The sequence below is a fragment of the Marmota flaviventris genome, chromosome 3 (assembly GCF_047511675.1).
Source record: "Marmota flaviventris isolate mMarFla1 chromosome 3, mMarFla1.hap1, whole genome shotgun sequence".
Taxonomy (NCBI): Eukaryota; Metazoa; Chordata; class Mammalia; order Rodentia; family Sciuridae; genus Marmota; species Marmota flaviventris.
In genome coordinates, this window is record NC_092500.1 from 65774080 (window position 1) to 65795010 (window position 20931).

At 39.4% G+C, this 20931-nt stretch overlaps 1 protein-coding gene across 2 annotated transcripts in view; it reads left to right on the plus strand.

Moving 5' to 3' along the window:
- Positions 1-1437: 1437 nt before the first annotated feature.
- Slc11a2 (solute carrier family 11 member 2) overlaps positions 1438-20931 on the plus strand; it is a 32801-nt gene continuing 13307 nt past the window's right edge. For both annotated transcript variants that reach the window (XM_027949997.3, XM_071609842.1), the window contains exons 1-10: positions 1438-1514; positions 12285-12356; positions 13853-14001; positions 14525-14650; positions 15685-15804; positions 17665-17771; positions 18266-18336; positions 18441-18508; positions 19855-20010; positions 20622-20780. In XM_027949997.3, coding sequence (XP_027805798.1) covers positions 12323-12356; positions 13853-14001; positions 14525-14650; positions 15685-15804; positions 17665-17771; positions 18266-18336; positions 18441-18508; positions 19855-20010; positions 20622-20780 — 990 coding nt within the window. In that variant the 5' untranslated portion in view covers positions 1438-1514; positions 12285-12322. The remainder of the gene's footprint in view (positions 1515-12284; positions 12357-13852; positions 14002-14524; positions 14651-15684; positions 15805-17664; positions 17772-18265; positions 18337-18440; positions 18509-19854; positions 20011-20621; positions 20781-20931) is intronic.

A 20931-nucleotide genomic window follows, 5' to 3' on the forward strand; every position in this document is an offset into this window, starting at 1 on the left:
GCTGAGTAAGTAGCCAGCAAGTCTGCAGCAGCCCAGGGAAGCTGCCCAGCTGAGCAGCCAGGGAAGGGTGACAAGAAAAGCTCCAGTCCTTTAATATTCTAGATGCAGCAGAGGTTCCCAAAGGAGAGATTCTGATCCGGAGGGAGTCTATCAGGCATTTCTCAAACTCCACAGATTCGCTGTGGAGAGATTCTCTGAACTAATTTGTGTATTTTCTCTTTTCTCCAGGAGAAATTCTGTATGGATACCAGCCTGTGCCCGGAAGTACATGATGTTTGGCACACTATTTTTTTTTTCTTTGTTCCTGAGGTTTTCCATTTTGCACTTTTGAGTTTTTCTTTTTGCAGTTCACATCCCTTTCCTCATATGTTGAACTCTTTGACCAATAATTTAAGTTTTCTTCTAGCAGTTTTTACATGAAGAAAGAAGCTTGGTTATCTTTGATGCTGTAAACGGTAGGGCAGTTTAAGGATGTTTTTGCTAGCTCTGAAGACATTGTAGAAAATCAGGATGATCTGTCCGGCCAGGCCATTTATTCTCTCCTTTTCACCAGCTGGGGCAATCATCTTCAGTGAAAGACGCTGGGCTGTGAGGTTGAGAGGCTGGGGATAGAGTGGGATTACTTTGGAGTAGGTAAGGATAAAGTGTGGGGTGAAGCGAGGCAGAGATATATGGAATGCAGGAAAACCACGTTGAGGCTTGGGAGTAGGACACGTAGAGTAGTGGAACTGGCTGCACTGGCCGAGTTTCATGGTTCCTCCCAGGTGTGCGGTGCTCTTCTTGGTGGAGCAGTTGATAAAAGGATACGGTTCTGGAAATGGTCCTGCCGGTGGGCTATACCTTGTTATAGACCCGGTAGAGTCAGGTCTCTGGAAGAAAGGGGCTTGTCAGTACCTAATGTGAGACGGTGGGGGAAATCGGACAGGAATTTTTTTGTTTTTGTTTTTGTGGTACTGGGGATTGATGCCAGGACTACCGGCTTGCTAGGCAAGCGCTCTACCACTGAGCTACCTTCCCAGCCCATTTTTATTATGAGACAGGGTCTCGCCAAGTTGTCGAAAACTGGAGATCCTCCTGCTTCAGCTTCTAGAGTCTCTGGGATTATAGGCATGCACCCCCGCGCCCCGAGAGGGCAGGAATTTTATCTGACCTCAGGCTTCCCTCGGGCTGAGAGATCACAAGTTCACCCCTCGGCGTGAATCTGGGTAGCTGTCAGCAGCGGCTCCGCAGAACTCAGCTTCTACCAGGCAGCTTCAAGCCCGTCCCACCCCGGTTCCGCCCCTGACCCAGCCTCTCCCGCCACGCCCCCAGCCCCGGCTTGGTGTGGGCGGAGCCTCTGTTCTTGCTCCTCTTGCCACGCGCACTGGCAGCCCCCGAAATCCGGCCAATGGGAATATGCAGCTGCAGTCCTATCGGCCAATCGCAGGAGGGCAGGGGGTTGGCCTTCTTGGCGGTGGCTCCCGGGATATGGAGCCGCCGGTGCTGGGGCGGCGTGTCAGGTGGTGGAAGAACGGGTAAGGCTAGGGGTAGGCAAGGTCAGGGGTCACGGCGCCCGGCTATCCGCAGGCGGGGAGGGGGCTGTGACGCCTCGAGGGCCAGCTGGGGAAGGCCCAGGGGCCTTTGTGCGGGACCGCGAAGGGAGGTGCGGGAGGGAGGGCCTGAGGCGCTCGGCGCAGTGACCGAGGAGCGGATGGAACCGCTTTATTCGAAGGAAGACCGAGAAGGGGGCGGGCGGGGTGGGAAGCGGGGGGCTTGGGGCCCTCGACCCTTCCGCGCCGTGACCTAGGACAAATGGCCCAAACCTGGGCTGGACCTGACTCGCACGGTGACCCATGGTGGAGGGTGCGCTGACCCGCTGTAACGCGCCGGAGAGTCCGATGTGCTCAGGGGAAGGTCTCCCGCCGCCGCCGCCGCTGCCGCTGCCTGGTTCGCGGGGCACTGGGGCCCGGTCAGCTGTCTGGGGCTTCCGCTGCAGCAAAAACTCTTTTAACGAGTCCAGCTGGCACCCCTGGAACGCCTCCCCCGAGAAAGGCCTGTGCAGGCCGTTCGTGTTTGTGTGTAGCTTGGTTCTAGGACTCTTTGTAAGATGAAATTCTCTTATTATACATTGTTTTCGGAGGAGTATTGTGGGTGAAAGAATGTGATATCTGTTAGAAGTGGAAAGCAAAAGCACACATATGGAAGGAGGAGATGGGTTTCTATAAATTCGGCCGGTCATAATCTTAGTGAATGTTGGTGAAACCAGGGGAAGTTATGTTTACCTTGATTTCTGTGGCATCTGTAGCTTGGCCAGTTTGCTTCTGTTCATGACTGTGTAAACCTTTGCACAAATTGCTTAGCCTCCTTTTTGTTTCTTTCTTTTTGGTACCGGGGATTAAATCCAGGGGTGCTTAACCACTGAGTCACATCCCCAGACCTCTTTTAAACAAGTTTTAAATTTTTATACAGAGTCTCACTAAGTTGCTTAGGGCCTTGCTAAATTGCTGAGGTGGCCTCGAACTCCCAATCCTCCTGCCTCAGCCTCCTTAGTGGCTGGGATTACAAATGTGTGCCACCATGCCCAGCTGTATTTTTGTTCTACATACTAAAAGTGGAAATTGATGATATCAATATCGGGTTGTTGATGAGAATGAAATTATTTAATACAGTGCTTGGAATAGAACTTTGCAGGTAGGAGGGTTTTTTTAATATTTATTTTTTAGTTATAGGTGGACACAATATCTTCATTTTATTTTTATGTGGTGCTGAAGATCGAACCCAGTGCCTCACGAATACTAGGTTAGCACTCTGCTTCTGAGCCACAACCCCAGCCCTGGGTAGAAGTTTTTGTTAGTAGTATTATCTATATATGTCCCCTTTACCCCTGCAGATTCTAAAGTAAAGAATTCTGATCTTATTTCTTATCCTTTACTCACAATACCTAGGTCTATTGCTGGTGAACCCACCCTTAGGCCTGTTCTTTCCATGCACATCATTAACCCTGATCTAAGTGTGCTGTGTAATTATGTTGTGTAATTATGTGACTAGAGGCTTTCTACTTGGTGTTTTATTAAACAGATTGGAAACTGTCATTGTACTTGATCATATTCCATTGTAACTATATTTTTAAATGAAATTTTTGAACTTCATTGACTGTCTGCCCCCCCCCCCATACCCCCATTGGATAATATTTCATTCACAGTCTTTGCTCAGATAGTTTATTTTGGACACAGTACCAGAAAGGCCATGATTGCAGCATACTTGGTTTCTCATGTTCCTGGAACAGCTTTGGGACTCAGAAGGGGAATTTCTGAGCAGCCTGGCAGCATTTCTTATTAAGGAATAGGGAAACTTGATCTATTCTTATAATACTGTTAGGTATTCAGCAGTATTATCTTATAGCTATAGAGCTACTAAGCGACATTGATTCACTTTTGTCTCAGTGAAGGTTAAAGAATGGTATCCACCAAGTAGTATCTTTTCTGTTTGATATTCAGCACTGAGTTTGGGTAGGCTATAGTTCTGTTTATAATTTAGCAAGATTTATTGAATAATTAACATTAATTGGCCCCTGGAGAAACAAAGAAGAATCCTTAATCCTTCAGGTATCCTGACTAAAATAAAACAATATGTACGTATTATAAAGCACATTATTATTATTAATTATATTATTATTAATGACACCAGAATGGAATATAAAGCAATTGACCAGGAATAACAAAAAATATATATCATCTAACTTCTTTTCCGTTTTTATTTTTTGATGGTAATTGGAAATAAATCCAGGGCACTCTACCACTGAGTTATATCCCAGGCCATTTTTTGAGACAGGGTCTCACTGAGTTGCCAAGACTGGTCTCAAACTTTCCATCCTCCTGCCTCAGCCTTCTGAGTAGCTGAGATTACCAGCATGGACCACAGGGCTGGCCTTTTCCACTTCTAATTTAAGGTCAGAATGCTTTACTTTTTTTAGTGTAAGGAACAATATTTTCAGTACAGCATAAATTAGGATATTAGGATTCTTGTTCGTATGCTTATTAGTGGTAGGTCCTGTTGTATGGGGTTCTTGTTTGTTGTGGTCTCATCTCTATTACTTGGGTATTTGTTAAAACCCCTTGGTAATGAAAGGAGAAGACTACAAGTTAACTATTAATATTTTATTAGGCTCAAAGAGCAGAAGGAAGCATGTACAAGGCTGGAGAATCTTGTAGTATGTGTTGTCATAAATTTATTTTCCTTTGCTTTAAGAAAAGAAAGGTTGGGCTGGCTACATAGCTTACTGGTAGAGTGCTTACCCGGCACACATAAGACCCTGGGTTCAGTCCCCAGCACTGCAAAACAGGCGCAGGGGAGAGGGGAAGGGAAAGAGATGAGAAAAGACAAGACATTGAGGAGCTGGGCATAGTGGCGCATGTCTGTAATCCCCACGCCTGAAATCCCAGCTGCTTGGGAGGCTGAAGCAGGACATTCGTGAGTTCAAAGCCAGTCTCAGCAATTTAGTGAGGCCTTAAGCAACTCAGTGAGATCCTGTCTTTTAATAATACAAAAAAGGGCTGGAGATGTGGCTCAGTGCATTCCAGCACCTGTGGGTTCAATCCCTAGTGCTTAAAAAAAAAAAAAGATGTTGAGGAAAATATGTACAATTTTTAGGGGTCAGCCAGGTGTAAATAGCACATGCCTGTAATCCCAGGACTCAGGTGACTGAGGCAGGAGGATCACAAGTTCAAGGCCAGCATCAGCATCTTAGACCCTGTATAAAAATTTAAAAAGAAAAAAATTTGTAAGGGTCAATCTGCATTTGAGCTAGTATTTGTCATAATATAAGTGGGTTGAATATAATTCAATGATAATCATTTTCCATATTTGCCATAGAAAGCTACTTAAGCAAGTATGAGGGCAAAACATTTTTTCCTGAGGCAAGAAGTAGGTATAGACTTTTTAATAAGGCGTTCTTTTTTGCTAGAGAGAGATGTTTTAAGTTGTTCACAGAGCTTGGAGTTGTGTTCCAGGATAGAGGTGTCAGGCCAGGAGTCCTGGTTGGTCCCCCAAAGGGAAACACAACTGCTGTACAGTTCTGGTTAGGAGGAAGTTGCAAGAAATTCACACTGGTAAAGAGTGGGAGGAACAAAACTAACTATAAGCCCTGAAGGTAAAATTTCAGATGAGTAGTCAGGGAGGTTTGGAAGCTGATTAAGCTTCAAGAAAACTGAGGGGAGAAAATGAAGAGTTCCATTTAGTGGGTACCACACCCATCAATTTTGAAGTCTCTGGTTGATGAATGATATTATGCCTAAGAGATCAGTACTTCTTGACAGCCTGGCCACATTTCCCTTTACTGTTATCGCTTGTGACACCCAGACAGCCAGCTTCATTATCAGTTATACTTTTCCTCCCCATATCTGACTCCCTCTTTCCTCCTTTTAACATTTTCATTCTCTCATTTTTGTTTTTAATCTTTAGACATTTTTAAAGTCAGGTTTTTTTGTTTGTTTGTTTTTCAACCTCAAAATAGATTCAAAGTCTGACTCAGGTGAAGAACAGCAAACTTGGTGTTGAGTGGAAATTACAGTTCTCTGGTAGGCCAAGTAAGATATTTCCAGTTTTAAGATTGTTACTGTGGCTAGTATCTTAATGGCCACTGTGATACAGAGGAAGAAAAGGAGAGGGAGACAAAGATAGACACTGTCCTGATTCATGCAGCACTGTTTGTATTTTTTTGGACCGGGTGTATGATGTGTCTTTTGGTTGAAAACAGAGAAAAATTCTAATATTAGAGTGGATTAGTGTGTTGTATAAGGTCTTTTTCTTAAACACTTACCAGAAGGGCTTTTCACTCTGTTTATTTCGCCATGACTTTCATATAATTAGTCTCCAACCTCTCTTTTTTTCCCACATTATCATTTTATATCAAATTATTTGTGTATGTGTGGGGAATTGAACACAGGACCTCATGCATTCCAGCTAGGCAAATGCTCTACCACTGAGCTAAAACCCCAGCCCTCAAATTTATTTTAATAAGAGAAAAATAAGGTAAATCTACTCTAGTTTAAAAAAAAATTTAAAAATCACATCCTCAAGAATAATTTGGAGGTTCACCTGTATTTTCTAAGCTGTTTATTTTTCCTCACCTCCAGAGGGAACGGATGGCATTTTGGAACTCATCAGGTGGATATCCATGATGGAAAGGCTCAGAAAATGATTTTTCTTCATTGATCCAGAATGAGAAAATAGGGGAAATAATAATCTGTCACACAACAAAGGCTGGTACTGGGTATGTAGCTCAGGGTAAAGCATGCTTAAAAAGAGAGAAGTAATCTCTGAACAAAAGGTTCAGAAAACAATTAGGTCTGTTTGAATCACTTAAATATTTTAAAAAGTTTTGTTGATTCCCAATTATTCAGATGATAGGAGCATACTTTTATGAAAAACATACAGCGTAGATATTGGATTAAAGGTGTGGTTTAGCAGAAAGCACCTTTTGAACCTCTTTCCCATCTCTCCTAAATGTCCTCATAATTTTCTCCCACAGCTTTCTTGTTATTTTTGCTACCAGAGCAATAACCTTCCCTGTGCATTTTTTAGATGTTGGAGGAGGAGTTGTCCAGTGATCTCAAAGTATATGTTTTTGATTCTCATAAGATTATGGATACCAAAGGAATAAAAAATGGAAATCACCACTGTCAAGTTATGAAAGAAAGTTTGCATAGTAAAATAATTTAAACCTAACATTTGTACCCAGTAAGGCAAACGGAACGTTTTTTCCATATTTTTGGAAAATGTGCATTTTCTTCACATTAAATGGTACCAATAAAAAATAATGGTTCTCAAAAAAAAAGAAAAAGTTGTGGTTTAGTACCACTAAAGTACTATCAAAGTACTTCAGCTTGAAAGTAGATCTTTAGGGCTGAGGTTGTGGCTCAGCGATAGAGTGCTTGACCAGATAAAAATAAATAAATAAAATAAAGGTATTGTGCCCAATTACAACAAAAAGCCAATATTTAAAAAGAAAGAAAGTAGACCTTTAGAGAAAAGAGAATTTTAGGAGTATCTGGAAATCTTTTCCTTTTCTTGGGAACAAATGAATTGGAAAAAAAATCACAATTCCTTGTTCTCTAATAACACTTGAGTATTACTTTTTCAAGCCTTGATCTTGTGTCTGGCAGCTTCTGCTTTGTCACCAGCATGTCTCTGCACTGAACAGGGTCTGAGGAAAGCATCAGACGGGGCACTTTGCTTTCTTAGCCTTTGAACACCCCTGTTCATATTTATTTAATTAGCTAATGCCATGCAGACACTTTTTTTGGTTGCCTCTATGAAAGTTCTTTTTCTATTCAATGCTGCCTTTGATTTTGTTGCACTTGGGAAGTGAGGAAAAAGGGGGACAGAGGTGGGTGCAGTGGCACATGCTTGTAATCCCCCCACTTGGGAGGCTAATCAAGAGTATTGCAAGTTGGAATCCAGGTTGGGCAATTTCGCCAGACCCTATCTCAAAGAAAAATTTTTAAAAAGTCTGGAGGTGTGGTACAGCGGTAGAGCACCCCTGAGTTCGATCCTCAGTAAAAAAAAAAAAAAAAAAAAAAAAAAAGGCAGGCAGGGGTGGATTTAAAGGACTATATTCCAAAACATTCCTTCCTAACCTTACAATTAATTTTAGGAAGACTGATTCAGCTCTAAAGTCAAGTGAAATGGTTTTAAGTGTCTTTTTCTCTTTATGAGAATGTTAAAATAAATCATATTATTTAAAAATCAAACTATTTTTTAAAAAATATTTATTTTTTTAGTTTTTTTTAACAGTAGGGGAAAAGTTTAAAGTTGTAGCCTGTGTGGTAGAGCATGAAACTACCTTAGTAACTTAGCAAGGCTCCTAGCAATTTAGTGAGATCCTGTCTCACAAATAAAGGGCAGGGGATGTGGCTCATTGCACCTTGGGTTCAGTCCCTGGTAACAACAACAACAACAAAAAAGTTGTATATGTTTGAATAATTAGTACTTCAAACTTTCTTATGTGCTTTTTAAAAACAGGTTTGGATTGTCCAAATTGTTCTTCCAGAGTTCTTTTAAATGCTAAGAACAGACAGAATTATTGATAATTAGGTATTAGAATGTATTATCACCAATATATATATATATATTTTTAGTTTTCATAGTTTCAAACTTGCAGGAATATTGCAAGAACACTACCAGGGAATAGATGTTTTCAAGACAACATGGTAAGAGTGGTAATCAGTGGGTACCTTGGTGTAACTGGGAAGAGGGGGCCACTTAATCCAAATTAGGGAGCCAGGAAATGCTTCTCTGAGAAGAGTGCGTCTGTTCTTTGCATTCAGGTGAAACTCCAAAACCATAATTTCTTAATTTTATTGTCTATTTGAGCACTAAGAGAAACTATTGGTTAGTTAAGCTTAAGGCAATAAATGCCTGTCAGCTCACAGCTGCAGATCTCTGATTACCCATTGCACAAGTGTTATCAGAGAGTGCAACTGAATATTCCCAAAGTGTTGGTTTCTCTGAGAAGCTTCGTGAGTCCATTTTTTAAAAACTGAAAACGGGCTGGAGATCCAGCTCATCGGTAACATATATGTTTAGTAAGTGTAGAGCACTTTGATTCCCCAGTACCACATTGAAAAATAATAATAATAAATAATGTACCTGGTAAAAGTTTTTTCCCTAAGTCCAAAGAGTTGTACAACATGTTTTCAGTAAACAGTCTTCCCTTAACTTGACCTTGTTTTTGCTCTCCCATTCTGTTTTCTTAGGAATAGCCATTATTTTGTCCAAAGGTTATATGAGATCTTTCTCATTTTTTTTTTCTGTGTAAATGATGCATACTGTTTAATAAGTTGATGTTTTCACTTGACAGTATATCTTGGGGATTACTTTATCAATACATATAGACTTGCCTTATTTATAATGGCTACATGTTATTCTGTCCTATGAATGTGCAGTTTATTCAGCCAGTTCTTTACTAATATGCAGATTTGTTTTCCAGTATTTTGATACTATAAAAAATGTAGTAATGTCTTTGCGCATATTTCCGTGTGTTTCATTCATATATATATATATATATATATATATATATATATATATTTTAGTTATAGTTGGACACAATACTTTTATTTCACTTATTTATTTTTATGCAATGCTGAGGATCCAACCCAGGGTCTCACACGGGCAAGGCGAGCACTCTACCACTGAGCCACAACCTCAGCACCCCCTCGTGTGTGTTTCTTTTAAGATTTATTCTTAGGAGTGGAATTGCTGGGTCAAAGAATGTGCAGGCTTTTGAAATTTTAGAAAATGTAATTTGATCAGCATTTTTATCCTGTAAAACAGTCTTATAACTAATGATAATGAATGGGATAAAATAGTCATAATTCATTGAAACTATGAGTGCTATGTTTTCTATTGTTACTTTTTTGTTTGTTCGTTTGTTTTTAGTTAAAGGTGGAAACAGTACATTTATTTATTTATTTTTATGTGATGCTGAGGATCGAACCCAGCACCTTGCATGTGCCAAGTGAGTGCTCTACTGCTGAGCTACAACCCCAGCCCTCTATAGTTATTTATTTTTTTGCCATTTTTTTCAGGTGTTGATGAACTTTTATTTAATTTACTTACTTATATGTGGTGCTGAGAATTGAACCCATTGCCTCCATGTACAAGGCAAGCACTCTGCCGCTGAGCTACAACTCCAGCCCCTATTGTTACTTTTTGATAGGAGGAAATGTACTGGATTTTAGAGAAGGTGACACTTGATGGTTGGGGGCACACTAGAATGTTATAGTAGGATTAATCATAATTACTAAAGTATTGCTTGGTTCATTTGGGTTGCTTGTGGCCTCCATCTTTTCCTTAATGTAGTGAAATGACTGAAACAACATGGTATTACAGTACTGGAGAGCAAAACTGCCTAATATTAACTTAATGTTACCACATGGATCATAAATTATCATAGGGACTTAAAATTCTATGCAGCATACCAATCATAACTGACCCTTTCTGTTCCCTGCCCTGTTTTGTTCTATAGATATGTGAGCAGTGGGGCTTACAGTTTTTTGACTAAAAGCTGCAATGAGAAAATTGGAATCTAGAATCTATATTTTCTCTTGGTATAGTATGTTCTTGAGGTTTCAGAGAAGACGAGGCTTCTTGTGTTTTATTGACTCTGTGTGTACTTGGTATAGAAATGATCACTTAGAATCCCATTAATAATTTAGAAATTTATTATGAAACATTTCTTCCTTATTATTTTTCATTTTGAGACAGGGTCTCTAAGTTGCTGAGGCTGTCCTCTAAATTGTAATCCTCTTGTCTCAGACTCTGAAGTCACCCCACTATACCTGGCTAAATATAATTTTTTATTTTTTACTTTTTAGTTGTAGGTGGATACAATATCTTTATTTCATTTTTTTTAAATGTGGTACTGAGGATTGAACCAAGTGTCCCATGTGTGTTAGATGAGCGCTCCACCACTGAGCCACAACCCCAGCCTCTAAAGATAACTTTTAAAAGCCTGCTTTGGATAGAAATCTTCCTAAAATGTATTACACATGTCCCTGCCTTTTAAAATAGGCTATCAACCATTATTACGATGCAATTTAATAATTTCTGGATGTTATTGAATTTGTAAGAATGTTGTCAGACTTGACTGAAGTATAAGGAAGAGCTTTTTCTCATACCAAAAGCTAATTGATGTGCTTTTGAAATTTTTCTGATTCCTTATTGTGCTAAGTTCCCCTTTTCCTGTAAGAGTCATAATTTCAGATCTGATTTGTGGTTTCTGATTTATTGTGGTTTAAGATAACCTGATAACCTGGCTTATTGAATTACATGTAAAACAAATAAAAAGACTGGGGGTGTCAAGGGGCTGCGTTGATTGGAATCCAAGGGAGTGGTCAGAAATATAAATCCCATTTAGGTGAGGACTGTTGCAACTCACTGAAGGGCATATTTAGTCAGTGTTATTGGGCTCTTTGGCTAGTTTTTAGCCACTTGGTGGTTAAAATCTGACAGGAAAAACATAGTTGTCTGAGGTTATCTAATATTTGACATCAGTGACTATGGAGGGGAAAAATGATGTTTCTAAATTAGTAGGTGGTGGTATGTTTTGTACCCCAGAAGACAGATGACGTAAAAACTCTCTTCAGGTCTGAATGCTAGAATTCTATAAAATAGGTATAGAATCTGTTGGTTGATAGAAAAAAAAGAAAGCGAGGATTGCAACATATGGAGCAAGAGCGGAGAAAGATTACATTTTAGCAATGAAAGATGGCTAAAGGGATAGTTACTGCTGGGATTTAATGGAAGAGATAATCAATACATATCACCTTGTCTTTCCCTTTCTAAACTTGGAAGTAACCAAGAAGTAGATTTTAGAACTACATTGAAAATTTAAAAATCAGCCTTATTGGTGAGGTTGACTGGAGAATGTGTGGTAGATTTGTAGCCAGTTTACTCCAAAAGGATGCTGAGCATGTGGGACACCTCACTACCAGCCCTAGTCTTTCAGGTTGCTTACTATAGGACCCAGACAAGGCTGGCATCCCACAGACTGGGCCTAGTTCCACTGATACCTCACCTCTCCTTGAGAGCTCAGGAGAAACTGGACCATGGGTGATTCATTTCTTACCCAGTTGTCAGAGGGTTGGGAGTGAGACTGGATCATAGCTAACGTCTCTCCTTGGGGAAATTAGAGGCTCTCTATTACCAGTGCACTGGTGTAGTGCTTTGTTTGCCCTTCTCTGGAGATTAAACCATGAGCTTACCTTGATAGGTAGAACAATTATAAATCTGTCCTTCAAAAACTCATAAAACTGTGCTGGGGTTGTAGCTCAGGGGCAGAATGCTTGCCTAGCATGTGTGAGGCACTGGGTTCAATTCTCAGCATCATGTATCAATAAATAAAATAAAGGTCCATTGACAACTAAAATTTTAAAAAAAATCTCGTAAAACTGGGGAAGATTATTCTGGTTTTAGACGTTTGGAGGCAAAGACAGACTGGGTAATTGCCTAGCAGCCTCTCAATGAGTATTAAAAGGATTACCTAAATCTGTAAAATAACTTTTGCTTCAATTTGGTTTTGAAGTCTTACCAGCAAAAATATGATTAAGGCTTTTCTATTTTTGTAAATATTTCTCATACTGAAAGCTATAATTATTTTCAAGGTGATTTAATTCAGTAGAAGAATGTTCTTTTCTTAAAAAAAGAGAGAAAAAAAAATGTTCAATCATACAGAGTAACAAAATGCTGATTCTGAACTTGTTTTATTTTTGCTTATTCTTCTCCCTCCCTTTTTTCCTTTCCAGAATCCTATTCTAAGAACACGGGTACTCAGGTATCCACCATGGTACTGGGTCCTGAACAGACGATGCCAGATGGTAACTTTGAGCTTTGTGTTATTATCCAATTTTTATTCAGAATTAGGCTTATGTCAAAACCAGAAATTTGCCATATTTTCCCTGTTATCTGTTCTAACAACTCCATTCAGGAGTCACATCTAGTGACTTTGGCTATATGAAATGTAGGTTTGTAACTACAGAGACCTGCCTCATCTTATTTCCAATTCAGAGTTGAACTACATTTTGTTTCACGTTTGGTTTCTGTAGCATTCTTGCAAGGATAACACTGTTCCCAGACTTGGCATAATGACCTTTGGAGTGCTTTGGGCATTCATGATATTTTCTAATGTTTCAGATATGTAAGAACAGTAAAATACAGAGTGAGTCCCTTATTCTGTATTTTGTTGGAGCTTCTCAAGTGCTTTAACCAATCCTTTGTAATTCTGAACTTCCCTTTTGGAATTTCCATTCCTTTTCTATAAATATCTTCAGCCAGTTAAGTGATGTGGATGGATCACCTTCCTATACAAACAAAGCTCTTGGTTTTCTAGTTGAAGGTTGTAAGAATTTATTAGAAACATAGAGAATAGAGCTTTGTGATTCAACATGGTCATATCATGTCTGTGGCAAACTAGACTTTATATATTTCTGGTGGGTTGGCTCTTTTCTCCTGGACCTACCCTCTCTGCACTTAGGATTAATTGTGAAATGCAAGTCTGTAGGAAACACTGATATCAGGCTGAGATGGGCCCTGCTATCTTGAGTGTGCTGGCAACCCGTGACCAGCAGCTCTTCACTGTACGCCTTATTCAGGATGCAAAGTGTTCCTACTCGGTGGTTGCCCACAGCATCAGATTTTACCTTAAACTGTGGCAGGATTTTGTAACTTGTATATTTTTTGAGAAACCTGATAGAGGTGTAATGTCCAAGAATGTTTATTTGAGTATGTCCTATCAAATAATTGGGTGAGGTAGATATGTTTCAGTAGATTGACTGACTTTTTTTCTTTTAAATGTTAGGATTTTAGGTTATTAGTGGGGTTTGTCTGGGAATGTTATATTTCAAGTCCTAGATGTCAATGCTTTTAGGGGAAAATGAAATGATCCTAAAATTACCAAGTAGGAGTATGGAGTAGGAAAACCACTGAGAGATTAGTGTTAAAACTGATCCAGTGCTGAGTGACAGGACGAGCAGGCTGAGGGGAATTGAATAATGTAAGGCTTTTTGTATTACTTTAGTTTTTTACCATGTGAATGTATTATCTAGTCAAAGAAAAGTTTATTTTAAAATATAGGTAATAATAAACTACAAAAAATCTATCAAGCTAGATCAGATTAGTCTCTTGTGTATTCAGGTATTAAAAATATTTCATTTTAGATGTCAGAGATTTTAAGACCCTGGGTTAGATACAGCATTATAGCACCACCAAAAAGAAAAAGAAAAAGAAAAAAGATTGAATTTCAGTATTACTTAATATGAGTTGTTAGTGTATTTTGCTCATTTTAATTCATTTCTTCTCAAATATGTTAATTCAGACAGTGCTTCTGGAGACCATGGGGACTCTGCCAGTCTTGGTGCCATCAATGCTGCCTATAGTAACTCCTCACTTCCACAGTCCACTGGGCAGTCGGAGGAGCCATTCACCACCTACTTTGATGAGAAGATTGCCATTCCTGAGGAGGAGGTTGGTGACATATTTGAACCAGCATATTATTGTCTAGGGAAAGCTTGTGTGTGAAAGATTTACTAGATGACACATGCTCAATAGCTTCAGGTCTCATTTTTGTAGCCAATCTCTGAAGACTAGATTTTTAAATTAGAATAAATAAATTATTAAGGAATATGAGGGCCTGAAACACAGTTAGTTGCTAAGTGGTACTAGGGAGCTCCCCTGTCCCCACATGTGGCTCTTAATCCTGTTTAGATAGTGCTTGGGACCAAAGGTACTGATTTTATTAGTCTGATTTTAGAATGAGATGCTGATGGAAAGAGCATGGAAGGCAAGGGCTCTCACTTAGAGAAATGATCAGCTTGTCAATAAGAGATGGATAAGATGAAGTGAAAGTTGGACCCATTCAATATCTAACCCTTAGGCTTTGTTCTTGTGAAGCTGATATTGATTATTCATGTGTAATTCAATAATAGATAAATTAAATCAGTAGTTTGGAGGTGACACTTAGTTTGAGCTCCTCTCTTCTCTTGTATAGTATTCTTGTTTTAGCTTTCGTAAACTCTGGGCATTCACGGGACCTGGCTTTCTTATGAGCATTGCCTATCTGGATCCAGGAAATATTGAATCCGATTTGCAGTCTGGAGCAGTGGCTGGATTTAAGGTGAACATCTACATCTACCCCTGCCCTTTTAAACACAAACTATACCCTAAATCCTTTCCTCTACCCTGTCTGTGGGCTAGCAGCTTCAAGGGTTACATGCAGATACAGTTGATCCTTGAACCACATGGGTTTGAACTGCATGGATCTATTTGTATGTGGATTCTCTTTTTTGAGATTTTTGACCATTTGAAAAAACTCAAGAGATGAACTGTATAACTTAGAAATATTGAAGAAAATGTTAGGTATGTCATAAATGCATAAAATAAATGTAGATAAACTATTTTATCTACACAAAAATAAAAATACCAGATGGGAAATATATACAAATCTGTTGTAAAAAATTAAATTTATTTAGAACTTACACAGTTCATACATGCTGCTAATTACAGTTGATGGACATGCAAGGAAATATCAGGATGTGATATTAAATCATAACTACATTAAAATTAATTATGTACTTCTGCAGTAATTTTGTAGCCACCTACTTTTGCTGTTGTGGTGAGCTGAAGTGTTGTGAGTTTCCACCTAACATGCTGTGTGACTGATCATCTTTGTGTGAGCAATTCTTCTTTCTAATAAATTGTGTATTGTAGTAAAAAGTGATTTGTTGAAGTTCTCATGCATTTTTCACCATATATGATCCTTATGCTTTGTATTGACTATTTACCTTATCAGTGAGGCTTGCAGTCAATAGGAAGTAGTTTAGTTTTGGGGGAGTCAAAGGAATATGGATTTTCATCTATACAGGTGATTGGTGCTCCTACTCCACTAGACCCTGTATTGTTTTTTTTTTTTTTTTAATCCATGTAATTTTCTTGAACAAAGGAGAAATTACAGTGGGAGAAACAGCTCAGAAAGGAACATGGTACTGAGAGCTCAGATTATTTTGATGTTTGACATGGGCTTTTCCAGCATGTAGTGTTTCCCTTTAATATTGCCAAAGCCAAACCAAAAACAAAACAAAACAAACAAACAAACAAAAAAAAACACCCAGTTGTCTGATGAATACTTTGGGAATTTTTTTTTGTTCTTAGCTGCTCTGGGTTCTTCTGTTGGCCACCATAGTGGGTCTGCTGCTTCAGCGCCTTGCAGCTAGACTGGGAGTGGTAACTGGGCTACATCTTGCTGAAGTGTGTCACCGTCAGTATCCCAAGGTGAGCAGTGTTCTGTCCTATTTGTGTCTCACCCATTTGGTAATCTATGTATCTGGCAATATGTGTTGACCCCACTGTATACTGAGACATTGGAGGACTTGAACTGGAGTATTAAGGGAACTCCTGCTGCCCCTCTTATTGCCAAGCCATGTTTCCCTTCAATCTTCAAAATCTAACATAAAGTTCACTTGCTTCCAGAATGTTAGAAATTCTGCTTGAGCAAACCATTTACTCCACTTTCTGGAATCTAGCAGTGCCCATCCCATGAAGGGAAAGGGTGCTCTCCCCAAGCCCTCCATGTTGCTCCATCAGTTTTCATTATATGATTCTTCTTTATTGTTTATTTTGCTATTACTTTGAAAGAGGTCAATTTTTTCCTTTTACTACACAGCATATGTGGTAGGATTTGGGTATTTGTGAAGTATTTTTAAATTTATTGTCACTCCAGGAGTTATACTATTTTTGCAGATTCCTTTAGGTTGTTTTGGGACCTTCTTACTATGTCTAAGGCAAGAATACACTGTGTCTGGAAGACTTTTTTTTTTTTTTCATTGCTGGAGATCAAACCCAGAACCTTGCATATACTAGTCAAGTGTTCTACTACTGAACTACATCCCCCAGTGGTCCTGGAAGACATTTTAAATATAGCTTCATCTTTGGATAAGATACTGACCTATTTCTCATGTGTCCTTGAAGTTTAAGCTCTTTTGATGGCTACAAATATTAAGTACTCTTGCCTGTTTTTCAAAAAACCTTGGGCCAAGTGCAATGATGTATACCTATAATTCCAACTACTCAGGGTTGAGGCAGGAAGATTGCAATTTTGAAGCCAGTCTCAGCAAATTAATGAGAACCTGTCTCAAAATGAAAAATAAATACCTCTGTTTTTAGGCAGAGGGGAGTGAAGGGAGGGGAGGGGTATAGAGATAGGAAGGACAGTAAAATGAGTTGGACATTATTATCCTATGTACATTTATGATTACATGACTGGTGTGATTCTACATCATGTACCATGAGAAGAATGAGAGGTTATACTTCATTTATGTATGATGTACTAAAATGTATTCTACTATCATGTAGTAGAACAAATTTTTAAAAATTTTTCAAAAAGAAAAAAAGAATGGCTGGGGATGTATCTCAGTGGTGAAGAGCCCTGGGTTCAATATCCAGTACAGAAAAAAACAAACAAAAATAAAACAACCTTGGTAATTTATAATTTCTTCTAGCTTCTCTTTCTTCATATGAAAGTATTTTTTTATGGTTTCAGTGAGAGAACATTAATTAAATATGTGTTTTCCTACTTTACTACATGCCACCCAATTCCAACTACTTTATCCTGGTCTTTTTGCTTATCTGTTTTCACTTGCCATGTGTATTATTATTATTTTAGAAATGACACACCCCCACCCCCAGGCTTTTCATATTTGTTTTGTTAACTCCAGCTATGGTCAAAATAGGTGTTTTCTTTTGCAGTCGTTTTCTTTTCTCTCTTGACCCTTATACCATATTGGCATACTATTCTTCCCTAAAGCTTTTTAGAATTATTTTTAGGCAAGAAATAGAATGGTAATTAGTGAATAGAATTCCATTCCTATTTTAAATGGGAAGGAAAAAGAAAAAAGTAAAATGAGTTGCCTTGCTGACCTTGGTTCACATAGTCCAAAACCTGGAAGCACATTTTCCTTTTCCTTCTGGGGACCACAGTGCAGTGATACACTGAATAGGGCCAGGTTCTGGTGATTCCTCTCCAGTAGAGAGCCTTATAAAGGATCATCTTTGGCAATCCTTTAGACTAGAACTACAGAAAAAGTTCTTAGAAATGAATAATCAGAACCACTTCTTTCACTCTTGGCTTTGTAGGTCCCACGGATCATCCTGTGGCTGATGGTGGAGTTGGCAATCATTGGCTCAGATATGCAAGAAGTCATTGGCTCAGCCATTGCCATCAATCTCCTGTCTGTGGGAAGGTGAGGGGGTTTTCCCTGGAAAGTTAACAGTGTTTTCCTGGATTCCAAAGTAAAGGCAAAAATGAAAACCCAACTCATTTTCAATTTTCAAGATTCAACTGAAGTATTATTACTTTTGTGGAGCCTTTCTGGAACCACCCTCCTCTCCCCCAGCAGTCTTCTGTTCCCATGGTGGGTTATACATACTTCTATTATAGAGTCTGTGGTATTTTGTATTTTGATTGTTTATTTGTATGTCATTTTATCCCACAGATAGTGAGCTCGTTGAGGATAAGACCTATACTTTACAGATTCCTGACCAAAAAAATCTGTCTCAGTACATGAGTGAACATGCTTAAGTTAGTGCTCTGATCCTCAACTATCCAAGGCCTGGCTCCCTGACACTGTCCCTCCTCCCCTACATCCTAGCTTCTTTTAGGTGTTCCGTATCAGTGGGAGGAAGGTGTTTTTCAATGTTTCTTTCCTTTAATCTCCATTTCTGATCTCTAACCTAGGGTTCCCCTGTGGGGTGGAGTTCTCATCACCATCGCAGATACTTTTGTTTTTCTCTTTTTGGACAAATATGGTAAGGCGAGTGGGAATGAGGATGGCAATCAAAGGAGCCACTTTCCATTACATGGCTGCTGGGGAAGTGCCTTCTTTGAGCTCACTGCTGCATTTCCCCTTTAGGCTTGCGGAAGCTAGAAGCATTTTTTGGCTTTCTCATCACAGTTATGGCCCTCACATTTGGATATGAGGCAAGTGTTACATGCTCGTCATTAGTTTTTTGAAACAGGTTTTGTTTTGTGTCTAGTCTTTCACTGTAAAAGACAGTAACACTGCTAGGATGGTTTAATGGTATTGCATGTTTCAACAAAAAGCCAGTTCAGCCCTGGGCTATTTATTTTGAAGGAATATAATCTATAGTCAATATCCATGTGCAGGAAGGCCTTGAGAGATTCCTAGTCCAAAATGACGAGATGCTATAGAATTTTCCAGAATAGGCTCCCTGGTGCCAAATTGGCCATCCTGACAGTAGAACAGCCTTGGAGAGGGTTAGGGAGGGGTTTGCATGGTTATTCTTATTGCTAGCCAAAAGTGGTTCTGTTTTTGTTTATTCAGTTTATATTAATTTCAGCTTAAATTTTCTTTGTATCCAAAGAGTTAATGAATTATAGGTGATACAGTGAATATTTCTTGGTTTATTTTGTGCCCCAATCAGATATTCTTAGAAGTCAGTACCATTATTTGCATTAATAGCACTTTTCTCTGTCTAGTTGTTGCTTACTGGCCTGGCTAAACTTTAAAAACTGTATCTAATCTATGAGTTGATTATGCAGTTTGGCCTAAAGTTTCCAAGAAAAATGCTGAATCTGGGAAAAGGATGTATGAGAAATTTTTATGAATGAGACTTTGACTATACACTGTGCCAGAAATAGGTGATTTTTAAGTTAATGTAAGTGAACAGACACATCATAAGTGTTAATAATCAAGAATTGAATTTCTAGAGAATCTAGTCTTGAATTCCCTGATTCCCTGGCAGTAAGCCTCATTTGTTGCTTGGTATTTGTGTGTGTGTGTGTGTGTGTGTGTGTGTGTGTGTTGGGAATCCAGGGCCTTGCACATCCTAGGTAAGCATGCTGTGCTCATTCACTTCCCCTCTGTTTTTTTGTTTGTTTGTTTGTTGTTAATATTTTTTAGTTATAGTTGGACACAATACCTTTATTTCACTTTTTTATTTGGTGCTGAGGATTGAACCCAGGGTCTCACACATGGAAAGCGAGCGCTCTACCACTGAAACACAACCCCAGACCCCTGTTTTTGTTTTTAAGGAGATAGCTCTCACTATGTTGCCAAAGCTGGCTTCTAACTTCTGAACTAAACTAATCTTCTTGCCTTAGCCTCCCAAATATCTGGGAACTAAGGCATGTGCCAGTGTTTTTAGCTGTTGCTTAGTTTTTTGAGGATCTGTATCCTTCACTGTTTTAGATGATTATTGTAGAAGGTGTTGCAAGGAGAAAAGGATACCACGAGCTCCCTAGTACTATGTTATGCTCCTGTGTCATGTTTCATGAAGGCTAATAATTGTTATGTTGATATGTAGTATATTACAGTGAAACCCAGCCAGAGCCAGGTTCTCAAGGGCATGTTCGTGCCATCTTGTTCTGGCTGTAAGACCCCGCAGATTGAACAGGCTGTGGGCATCGTGGGAGCTGTCATTATGCCACACAACATGTACCTACATTCTGCCTTAGTCAAGGTGAGCAAAAGCCCTTATGTCATTGCCCATCTGGATAGTTAATGAGATCTTTTCCTTTATTACAAGGGACAGAACTTAGCTTGCAATTCCTAGAATCCTGAAGGAGCAAGGCTGGAAGTTTATAAACTGCATGTTCTTGGGCTGTGTTTTTATCTCCAGGGCTAAGTGACCTTGTTTAAATCTCCAGGGCTAAGTGACCTTGCAGTCAGCAGTAATGGTGCCCAATCATACTTTATCAGTTAATCTTATGCAATCTTTTGCTGGACGATTTCAGAGACCTTTATAAGTCAGGTTGTACATTTTTAGGACCGAAATCAGCCTGTTTTTGTAGGTCGGTGGTCCTTGCTGCCACAATATCTCAGAGTCAGTAGTACTTAGTCACTGGTCCCTATTTGGAAAATGCACAGTGCTTTCCAAGGGAATGGAGTTTTTAATTGCTTAGTGAACTAGGATATAGGTAAGTCTTGGGTCTCCCCCATTTCATCTAGTCAGTTGTTTGCCCTCTGAATCTCTCTGCTGACATTTCAGGACTGATATCCAAAGTCCTGAAATACTCCCAAGAAACTCATTTCCATGTGCTCCATAAATGAATGCTGCTGTTATCTCCCTAGTCTAGACAGGTAAACCGGGCCAATAAGCAGGAAGTCCGAGAAGCCAACAAGTACTTTTTCATTGAATCCTGCATTGCCCTCTTTGTTTCCTTCATCATCAACGTCTTTGTCGTCTCAGTCTTTGCTGAAGCATTTTTTGGGAAAACCAATGAGCAGGTGGTAAGTAAGCCTGGGTCAGGGGTGGTCTTGAGTTTTAGGGCAAAATGCAGACTGGAATGGGGTTAGGGAAATACAACATTGACTCAAGAGTCCAGGAAAATAGTTCTTTGGCCCCCATGCTATACTCCACAACCCCAGTCACTGTGCACCA